General features: G+C 57.6%; 1 protein-coding gene across 1 annotated transcript in view; it reads right to left on the bottom strand.

Annotated features, from left to right (window-relative positions):
- PITPNM3 (PITPNM family member 3) overlaps positions 1 to 11,464 on the bottom strand; it is a 53,243-nt gene that overhangs the window by 28,089 nt on the left and 13,690 nt on the right. Inside the window, exon 5 of the mRNA XM_029928766.1 lies at positions 2,825 to 2,872. Within this exon, the coding sequence (XP_029784626.1) occupies positions 2,825 to 2,872 (48 nt within the window). The remainder of the gene's footprint in view (positions 1 to 2,824; positions 2,873 to 11,464) is intronic.

The raw sequence follows: 11,464 nt of genomic DNA, 5'->3' as shown, positions 1-11,464 counted from the left end.
GCAGCAGTGGTCCGGGCATCTGAGTGGCTCCTCTGCTCGCCGGCCCCGGACGGTGGGTCTCCAGGTCAGACCCACCCGCACAGGGAAGGTCCTGAGGTCCTCGCCTTCCCGCCCCTTCGGGAGGTTTGCCTGACAGGCAATGAGGCCGAGGACCCGAGCTCAGCCCGGGAGCGGGGGCAGGAGTCAGAACGCAGCCCCGGACGAAGCGGGGCTCCGCTGGTGGCCCGGGCGGGACGGAGACCCTGGGTCAGACGGGAGCCTGTGACGGCACTCAGTCCGGACTGTGGTCGCCAGGTCCTAGTCCAGGGACGGAGAGAGTTCAGAGGCCCCACCAAGTGGGTGTGGGAGGGAGGAGAGCAGCGGGAAGGGGCCGGGGGCCGAGCGGAGAGTGAAGCTGGTGTAGACGATGTGTCTGCGGCGGGTGCTGGCTGCCCCCGGGGCAGCCCTGGACCGGCGGACAGGAAGCCAGGAGGTGCGGAGAGCGCCGGAACGTCAGAGCCCACAGGGCTGCCCGCAGGACGGCGGGGCGGGGGCCCCAGACCCTCTGTCCTCTGCCCCAGGCAGGCCCTACACACGTCTCCCCTGACAGAAACCCGGTCCCCGTGAACAGGGAGGGAGGCCTGCCGGCCGTGCGGCTGCGGGACGAAGGCCGAGGGGCCGGCAGGCCTCCCTCCCCGCCTGCCCAGGACACACCTCTGTACAGGGCATGGAGCGGCCACGGCGCCGGCGGAGTGAGACGCCGGGGCTCCGGGAGCCCCTCCACCTCCCTGCAGCTCTGGGAAGATGACCGTACAGTCCGGATCCACAAGGGAGGACAGTGAGGCTCAGAGATGGTCGGTAACCTGCCCAGAGCGGCACAGCACTGAACGAAGCCACGGGGCTTCAGACGCAGCTCAGAGGCTGCAGCACCAGCCCTGGCACTTCCTGAGCCCCGGTGGGGGGCCACTCGCGCCACCCCGGCCTTGCCCCGAGCGAGGGTGCGAAAACCCGGCAGAAGTGCCACCGTGCAGGTGCGAGAACACCGTAGACAGTGCAGCACGGTGACCATCGACCATCAATGACCATCACTTCCCAAACGTGGAGGCACCTAAATGCCAAACCCTGCGGTCAGGCAGGCGTGGCACAGAATCGGCAGGACCGCCAGCCGTGGGGGCATGGCAGGGAAGGGCGTTACAAGGTCGTGGCTCTTCCCGTCGTCCAAGCTGCGGGCTCTGCACTCAGGCCCACGGGCCCGCTGCTGTCTCCCCTGCCCCCACTGAGCAAGCAGACGCTTGGGGGCAGGAGCAGGGGAACAGCCTTCAGCCGTGGGGTTCTGACTAAGGCCCATGACCTCAGTTTAGTTTATTTTTAAGAACTTTTTTTAATGTTTATTTATTCTTGAAAGAGAGAGGAAATAGGGTGCAAGCAGAGGAAGGGCAGAGAGAGGGAGACACAGAATCCGAAGCAGCTCCAGGCTCTGAGCTGTTAGTACAGAGCCCGACGTGGGGCTAGAACTCATGAACCATGAAATCGTGACCTGAGCTGAAGTCAGATGCTTAACCGACAGAGCCCCCCAGATGCCCCCATGACCCTAGTTCAAAGACAACGACGAACAGATTTTGCATCTCTACTAAACACACACGGCGCTCAGCCAGGTCCAGACTGGTCCCTCTGCGGCTGGGGCCCCCTCCCTTGCTGCGGACAGTGGCCACACCTGAGAGATGTGACGTGAGCATGTCAGGGGGCCGCCCTCCTCGGGCAGGCTAACTCCTAGAGAGGACACACAAGGTGCGTGGGAACGTGCCCTCCACCAGTCTGGAGCCCCGACCACCTCCTTTACCCAAAGCCTGAGCCGGCCCTCCTCTGTCCAGAATCAGCCCCGAGGGGCGGCCCGGGGGAAACACTACCCAGGCTCGGCCTCCCAAGGCCTCACACACCCTCGCTGCCTCCGCCTCCGGGTCAAACCTGGCGCCTCCCGGTGGCCTGTCCTCTTGGGAAATGCAAATACACTGATGTCTCTGGTCCTCTCCGAGCCCCCGGGGAAGACTGGGATCTGGGTGCACACTGGACGGCGCCCCGCTCGTGCTGAGCTCAGTTCCTTGCACCGTGTGAGCAGGCCTCGCTTGGCACTGCCCTCCCCTGCCCCATGCACCGTGGTCTGAGCTTTGGGGTCCCCCCGCCCCTGGAACACGTCCTCAGCGTTGGCCCCGGGCCGTGCAGACCCCCTCCTGCAGCCGAGATGCGCGAGCCTGGGAACAGTGGGCAGTGTGGGCTGAGCCCCCAAAGCCACCACCCCAGGTCCACGAAGAAGAGAGAAGGGGGTCCTGAGGGGTCACCCCCATCACACACCAGACCCTCCCCAACCCCCACCTGCTGAGAAACAACACTACCAGCCGTAGACTCTTGGTGGAGGCTGCCCACTGAGGCCACCCGAGCCAGCGGGGCGGGCACCTCGATGTGGGTCGGCCCGAGCACATCTCTACCAGGTTCCCCAGGGCCAGGCCTGAGGGAGGAGGGGTCCACCACACTGGAGGGTCGGGATCCTGGCACAGCCTTGAACGCGGGGCCCCGACCCAGCATCACATCACCAGGCACAGGTGCCACCAAAGGCTCCCGTTCTTTTCTGCCCACACTCCAGGCTCTGTGGGGTCCTACCTGCTCGACCGCCTGGCCCGCCAGTCCCCGCCCCTCCCTCTGGCTCTGCCGCCCCCGAGCTGCCCAGCATGTGGGAGTCGGGGACCCCAAGGAGCTCAGCTCCCAGGAGAGAAAGGGTCCCAGGCCCGAGGAGGCCGGGCCCCCCGGGGGTGGGGAGGAGACGCCCCCCGGGGGCTCAGGCTGAACTCACGCTGCTTCTCCTGGAGGGCGCTGGACGTGCACACGGCGCTCCCGTCTCCTGCAGAGAAAGAGAGGACTGTGAACAGGGTCCCCCCAGTGCTGTGGCCACTCTGTCCTGTCCTGGTCCCTCCCAGTGCTGGTGCCCTGCCCGGCCCTGTCACTCTGAGCCCTTCATGCAGCACAAGAGGCAGGCCTATCTGCAGACCCCCCGACGGTCAGCGTGCAGACTGCCAGCCCCTTTCCTGGCTCCTGACCCACACCTGCTGCCGCTCCCCCGACGATGGCTCAGCCACCCGCCGTCCTGGGCCACCGCCCCCCAGCCCCGCCTCAGCGAAGGCACCACCTGCTCCCCCAGCCTGGGGGGCGGCCGGCCCTTCCCCTCCCTCAGCCCCACGTGGTCCCCAGATCCTGTGAGGTCTGCCTCTGAGACTCAGACCCCTCGGGGTCCCCACACCCGGAACGTGCTTCTCAGCCGACATTTGCGGAGCGCACGAACCGCACCCCTCCCCTCGCACAGAGCTCCCCGCCCTCCCTGGACTGTGGAACTGCCTCTCCCCATCCGGGAGCAGGTTTTCTCTGTGATCGTGGAAGGCACACAGACTCCTCGTTGGAAGTCGGGAAAACGCGGACAGACACGAGGAAGGAGGAACACGACTCAGGAGACAGCCCGCGGCCCGTCGCGCCGCTTCCTCCAGACTTTTCCGCGTGCCGTCTGGGCTCACGCCACCCGCCTCTGAGTTCCCACCAGCCAGACTCCTCGCAAACCATCAGGAAGCACAAAACACACTTTCTGAACCTCAAGTTCGGGCAGAAATTACCCCCCAAACAAGGCACGAGGCCCCGCGAGCGAGGACAGACCGGGCCGACTTGGCCTCCCCTGCCGCCGGCCACGCCCTCCAGGCACCTTTCAGTCTGGTCGAGGGGCAGGGACCCGCACGAGGCTGGTGGGTGCCGGACGCTTCCCAGCAAGGGGGGCCACCACCTCTCCCCCACCTCTGCAGGGGACACGCGCAGCCCGGCCGTCCTCCCGCTGCCACGCCCGCAGCGGCTCCCCTTCCTTGGGGTCCGGCCTGGGAGGTGGGCCTCTCGGGAACACGGCGCCTGGCACTCCTTGGCCTCTCATGCTCCCCCCATCTGCTGCTGAGCCCTGCCCCCCCGCCCCCCACCCACCAAGTTTCCTTCCCTGAATCTGCGTTCCCAACGGGAGCAGCACACATTCCCTGCACAGGCAACGGTGTCCCTGGAACCCCCCTTCCATCACCTCCTCTGTCACATCGGCCAAGTCCTCAGAGAACCTCCCTGGTGGCATCCGTGGGGCCACCGATTCCCACCTGAGACCTCAGCTCCCGGGCCCCCATCCTCTGGGGTCAGCTCCCGGACCCCCGTCCTCCAGCGTCAGCTCTGCAGTGTCGGCAGAAGCCAGTCCCCCTTCCTTGAGCCCACCCCCCAACCATGGGAAGCTCAGAAAGGAAACTAAGCCCGAAGCCCCAGGAGCCGGGAAGGTCCCCTGAAGACCCCCGCCCCCCCAGCCAGCCCCCAGTCCCCAGGGCGCAGGCTGTCAGAGCTCTGCATGTGCACATCCAGCCCCATGCCGAATGGCCCATGTCTCTGCCTCTTCTGGTTCCTGGGCCAGGTGAGTGGCACAGACGGGACCCCGCCAGGGTCTGGGGAGAGAGATGAGCAACGCAGGAGCCACACCTCCAGCCTGAGAACCGAGGCTCCTCCTGAACGGGACCCTGCCTGCACCTCACAGCCTCCGGAGCAGGCCCGAGTTCCCTGAGCAGACCCCCGGGACCCCCTGCTCCCCGCCCACCTGACACAGGGACCTCGGCTGGGGAAGCCCACCACCTCAGCCAACAATCCAGGGCTCTCGGTCCGTCACCCGCTGGACGCCCTGGTGGCCTGGGGCACCGAGACACAGTGGCACACAGCCCCTGACCCTGCCCACCCCACAGCCAGGCCCCTGCGGGCAGGTGCGAGGAGGGGGCAGGGCAGGGAGCCAGAGGGCAGGAGATGTCCTGGGAGGCTGGGGGGCCTCGGGGAGGAGGAAGGCTTAGGAATTCCCTTCCCGACGGACCAGCCAGAGGGGGCCTGGCAGACCCCACGGTGGGGGGCGGCTGGGGTGCAGGGCTTGCCGGGTAACGGGGCTCCGAAGCCAGCAGCCTGCCTTCCCTCCTGCTCCAAGGCCCCACCGAGCTGCAGACTCAAGGTGCCTCTCACCCAGCCCACTACACCCCTGCGCATATTCCCAGGCCCTCCTATTGTCTTCTCCTTTGCCTCCACAATAATTTTTCTAGAAAGTGGCTCTGGCTTAAATGGATCCCCAGTGCCCCGCCCCTCCACCGACGATGGTCAGCTTGCCATTCCGGGCCTTCAGCGGCAGCGTCCCCTCCAGTCTCTGCCGGGCCCCCCCCACCGCTCTCCAGCCCCCCGCCCAGCACCTCGCACCCTGACTGCCGGCGAGAGGGACCCACATGCTTCTCCTACACCCTCTGCGTCTCCACGCCTGATCCCGCCCGCGGCACCCTCACGGCTCCGTCCAGAGCCTGCGTGTCCCTCCGACCCCTCTGTCCTGTGCTCCTGCTCTTGCGCGCTGTCAGCTACCTGGATTACACCTGCCCCATCCCCGTCCAGAGCCGTGTCTCAGCCATCGCTGTATCCCCAACGTGGGCCGGCACGGAGTGAGCACCGGAAGGGTAAGCCCCGTGCACACCAGGGGCTGGGGGGAGGCACGATGTGGGGAGCCCCTCATGGCTACAGATGCTCTGGGCAGCCGGCTAGTGGGCACCAGCAGCGACGGCCCAGCTCCGCTGTGCGGCCCGTCGGAGCCACAACAGGGCAAGGTGGGGGCCTGGGGGAGGCTGGGCACCCAGGAGGCCCCTGAGAAAGTGCTGGTCGTTCAGCCTGCGGTCCCCCGGGGGTTTGTCTAGAGCACAGGGCGAGCAGAGAGGCAGGGAGCAGGGCCTGGAAGGGAGGAGTGCCAGGGTCGAAACCAGCCGTGGGAGGGGCCTGACAGCCCCCTGTGGGAGCCGGCCCACGGCTGCTTGGTTCAGTGGCCATGGCGGACTTGCCATCCCCACACAATGACAGCTTCGGGAGGGAGGGTGACGGCCACACTGATGGTCTTCGTGCCAGGCGGGGGTCCACGCTTCATCTGGCAGACGGTGGAGACCCGCCAGCCGACGTCACCGCGGGGCCACGTTACCGGGCCCACGTCTCAGACTACAGCAAGCTCACCGTGGGGCCAGGCCTCCTCTCCGCCCCAGATCCCTGGAAGATGGCGTTAAGTGCCTCTTTATAAACGGGTCTTCGGCAGAGAACTGACGGAGGGCTGGGCAGGGCTGCCTACCAGCCGGCAGAGCCCATGCCAAAGGGCCAAGCGCGAGGCCCTCCTGGGGAGGTCTGCGCGACGACAAAGGCCGATGTTCCATAATGCTGAGCGAGCAGAGTCGGGGCCACGACCTCAGTCCCGCCGAGGGAGGTCTGTGGCCAAAGGACGGCCAGCGCAGGGGAGAGCGGGCTCTGGGCCGAAAACACAGGAGCAAAGGAAGTTCTGTAACGGCCCTGCCCCCACCCGCTGGGCCAGTGGAGGCCACTGCCCCCAGGGGTGGGAAGGGCTGAGTGCCTGAGGACCAGCACAGCCCCGGAAGCTGGAAACACTAAGAAGAATTAGCCAGAAGCTAATGTCACCCAGCATGCTCTAGCCCCCCCCAGTAATTAGTTGACATCTGTGTAATCACCAGACACATCGAATCGCCCGGGGACGGCCAATGGGGAAGTGCACACACGAAGCAGGGTTCTTGGTCAGTATCACTCAATATTAGAGGAAATCTAACAGTGTGGAAAAAAGATGCCAAACTCAGTGACTGAGGGAGGGGAAATCAGGAAAAAGGATCCGTGGGCCCCTCGGCCAGTTCCGGGCATGATAACCGACGGCCGTCAGATGGCAGCCACCGCCAGCACGACCACGGATTCACGGAGTCTGGGCCCAGGGCTCCAAAAGTCACACTTCTGACAAGTTTCCCAGTGCCGCCGCCGCCACCACCGGTCCCGGGACCACACTTGGAGAACCGCCTTGTCTAGACGCAGAAGCTGGACTCGGGGAGGGCCAGTGCGGAGAGCAGCCCCGGAAGGCCGCAGCGGGGGAGGTCGGCCTGCCCGCTTCCCTCCCGTCAGTAAGGATGTGGCCTTGGTGACACTCACTTGGTTTCTAAAACAAGTCTGTCCCTTAAGTGACAGCTCAGAGCCTGTTAGCATAAATTGTTCTGAAGGAACCGTGTAAACCTTGAGCATGAAAGATTAGCATCGGTGGCAAGGACTGAGTGGAATTTCTCCAAGGAATGGGAAGTTGTTTAACAAATGAAAATCAACCACAGTAATAGAAAAAAGGACAGAGCCTACACATCATCTCAACAGATGCAGAAAAAGCATTTGGCAAAATCCAGCACCTTCCCATGATAAAAGCACTGATCAAACCCAGAGAAGGAGGGAACTTCCCTGGCCACATATATAACAACTACAAGATAACAAAACAAAACAATAACAAAAACAGAAACAAAAACAACCAACCAGCTAACATCATATTTAATGGCAAATGATTTAAAAGTCCCCTGAATCTCCAGAGAGGACGTCCAGATGCCCAACAGACACAGGAAACGATGCTCAGTGTCACTCAGCATCAGGGAAACACAAATCAAAACCACACTGAGATACCACCTCATGCCAGTCAGAGTGGCTAAAATGAACAAATCAAGAGACTATAGATGCTGGCGAGGGTGTGGAGAGACGGGCACCCTCCTACTCTGTTGGTGGGAATGTAAACTGGTGCAGCCGCTCTGGAAAACAGTGTGGAGGTTCCTCAAAAAACTGTCCGTGGAACTCCCCTATGACCCAGCAATAGCACTGCTGGGGAACTACCCAAGGGATACAGAACTGCTGATGCACAGGAGCACATGTACCCCAATGTTGACAGCGGCACTTTCTACAATAGCCAAATCATGGAAAGAGCCTAAATGTCCATCACCTGATGAGTGGATCAAGAAGATGTGGTGTATATATATACAATGGAGTATTACATGGCAATGAGGAAGAATGAAATCTGGTCATTTGTAGCAACGTGGATGGGCCTTGAGGGCGTCATGTTAAGCAAAATAAATCAGGCAGAGAAGGACAGACTATGTTTGTACTCATAGGTCTAACAGGAGAAACCTAACAGAGGACCATGGGGGAGGGGGAGGGAGAAAAATAGTTGGGGAGAGGGAGGGAAGCATATCATAGAGACTCTTGAATACTGAGAACAAACTGAGGGCTGAAGGGGGAGGGGGAGAGGGGCAGGGGTGATGGTCATGGTGGGGGCACTTATGGGGAAGAGCACTGGGTGTTATATGGAAACCAACTTGACAATAAACTATTAAAATAAATAAGTAAACAAATAAAAACAAACAAATAAATACAGAAACACAGGGGAAAAAAGAAGAAAAGAAAAGTCCCCTGAAGATCAGGAGCACGAGGTCGGTGCTCACCGTTTCCGCCCAGGGTTACACTAGAGAGCGGGCAAGGAAGCCCGGCAAGGGAAAGGAAATGAAACGGCATCCAGGTTAGAAAGTGACAAGGAAAACCACGTGTTGGGGGTTGACATGATCTTGCACGTAGAAAATCCTAAGGATCGTTTCCCCCTCAAAAATAAGCCTAATAAATGATTTCAACAAAGTTGCAGGAATGAGGTCATACACAAAAATCTATTGCATGTCTATATATTTGCAGATAATAATCCATGAATGAAATTTAGAAACTAATCCCAGTTATTGGTGTCTGGGTGGCTCAGTCAGTTAAATCCGACTTTGGCTCAGGTCATGATCAAGGGGTTCATGAGTTGAAGCTCCACATAAGGCTCTGTGCTGACACCTCAGAGCCTGGCATCTGCTTCGGATTCTCCCTCTCTCTCTGCCCCTCCCCCTGCTCACACACTGTCTCTCAAAGATAAAATAAACATTAAAAAGTTTTTAAAGTAATCCTAGTTATAATAACATCAAAAAGAACAAAATACTTTGAAATAAATAAATTTAACAAAAGAAGTGCTAGAACTGTACTCTAGAGACTAAAAAATACCACTGAAAGAAATTAAAGAAGATCTAAATAAACAGAAAGATATCCCATGTTCATGGACTGGAAGACTAAGATTGTTAAGAAGGTAAAAGTCCCTGAGCTGATCTACAGATTCAACACAATCCCTATTAAAATCCTAGCTGGCTTTTTTGCAAAAATTGAGAAGCCGATTTCAAAATTCATATGGAGGGGTGCCTGGGTGGCTCAGTTTGTTGAGCGTCCACGTCTTGATTTTGGCTCAGCTCATGATCGTGGGGTACTGGGATTGAGCCCCGTGTTGGGCTCTGCACTGAGCGTGGAGCCTGCTTAAGATTCTCACTCCATCCTCCCCCTTCCCTCCTTGCAGTCACATACACGTGCACTCTCTCTCTCAAAATAAACTTTATATAATAAAAATAGTAATAAATTTAAAAAACAAAATTCCTATCAGAATACAAGGAATGCACAGCAGCCAGAACATGGTTGTGGAAGAAGAGCAAAGCACACAGACCCCTGCTTCCTGATTTGGAACTTGCTACAGATGTGGAGAAGGAAGACTGTGGCCCTGACCTAGGGACCCACATCAGGGGGACAGAACGAGAGTCCAGGGACGCCTGGGTAGCTCGGCTGGTTAAGGGTCTGACTCTTGGTTTTGGCTCAGGTTATGAGCTCACAGTTCACGGGATCAAGCTCACGTCAGGCTCTGCACTGACTGCCTTCTTGGGATTCTTTTTCTCCCTCTCTCTGCACCTCCCCCATTCATTCTCCCTCTCTCTCTCAAAATAAATAAATAAACTTTAAAAAAAACGGATTGAGAGTGTAGATATAAATCCATGTTTCTGATCAGTTGATTTTTTCCCCCAAATTTTTGTTTACATTCTAGTTAGTTAACATATAGTGTAATATTGGTTTCAGAAGGAGAGTTCAGTGATTCATCACGATAAACTGGTTTTTGACAAGAGTGCCAAGACAATTCAAGAACTGTCTTTCCAATAAATGGTTCTAGTACAACAGGTTACCTACAGGCGAGACAATGCAGCTGAATCCCTACCTCACACTCTGTCTAAACAGGAACTCGGGGCGCCTGGCAACCCAGGTGGGTGAGCGTCCGGCTTCGGCTCAGCTCATGATCTCGCGGCAGTTCGCAGGCTCACGCCCCGCGTCGGGCTCTGTGCTGACAGCTCAGAGCCTGGCTCCCACTTCAGAATCCGTGTCTCCTTCTTTCTCTGCTCCTTCCCTGCTCACGTGCTCTCTCACTCTCTCTCTTTCAAAAATAAAACATTTAAAAAAGTTTTTAAATAAATAAAATAAATGAACTCTAAGTGGATTAAAGACCTAAATGGAAGAGCTAAAATCATAAACCTCTTCAGGAAAAACAAAGGGTAAATCCCCATGACTTTGTAATAGCCGGTGGTTTCTTAGATAGTGGCCTCAAACGCAGAAACAATAAAGGCAAAAATAGAGAAACTGGGCTGCACCAGAATTTCAAAAATTTGCACTCCAAAGAGTATTATCAAAAAAAGTGAAAAGACACCCCCACAGACCAAGAGAACATAATTGAAAATCATGTAACTGATAAGGGCCCAGTGTCCACAATACGTAAGGACACTCACAACTCAACAAAAGAGAGACAACCTGATTTTAAAATAGGCAAAGAATTCGAATTTCTCCAAACAGGATGAACAATGGCCACCTAGCACACAAATATATGCTCACCATCATCCGTGGCGAGGGAAATGTAAATCCAAACCACGGTCACACACTGGGTCACACCCACAGCCACTCCCAAACAGCGGACAACAAGAAGGACCGGCAAGAGCGTGGGGAGTCTGACCGCTGGGAAGGTGATGGGGTGAGTCCCCAGCATCCCGCTCCTGGGCTGTGCCCAAGAGAACCAGAAGTATGTCCTCACAAAAACGTGTACACGCCGGTGGAATGGGAGAAGATATTTGTAAATGACATATCGGATAGAGGGTTAGTATCCAAAATCTATAAAGAATTTACCAAACTCCACACCTGAAAAACAAATGACCCAGTGAAGAAATGGGCAGAAGACATGAACAGATACTTTTCCAAAGAAGACATCCAGATGGCCAACTGACACATGAAGTGATGCTCAGCATCACTCCTCATCAGGGAAATACAAATCAAATGCACTCTGAGATATCACCTCGCAACAGTCAGAGTGGCTAAAGTTAACAACACAAGAAACAAGTGTTGTAAGGATGTGGAGAGACGGGCACCCTCCTGCACTGTTGGTGGGAATGCAGCCGCTCTGGAAAACAGCATGGAAGTTCCTCAATAAAACTATCCATAGAACTCCCCTACGACCCAGCGATAGCACTGCTGGGGATCTACCCAAGGGACACAGGAGTGCTGATGCATAGGGGCACATGCACCCCAATATTTATACAGTGCTTTCAACAATAGCCAAATTATGGAAAGAGCCCACATGTCCATCACCTGATGAATGGATCAAGATGTGGTTTATATACACAATGGAGTACTACGTGGCAATGAGAAAGAATGAAACCCTGCCATCTGCAGCAACGTGGATGGAACCGGA

The sequence above is a fragment of the Suricata suricatta genome, chromosome 17, assembly GCF_006229205.1.
Source record: "Suricata suricatta isolate VVHF042 chromosome 17, meerkat_22Aug2017_6uvM2_HiC, whole genome shotgun sequence".
NCBI classification, from domain to species: domain Eukaryota; kingdom Metazoa; phylum Chordata; class Mammalia; order Carnivora; family Herpestidae; genus Suricata; species Suricata suricatta.
This window is presented reverse-complemented; position numbering and strand designations above follow the sequence as displayed.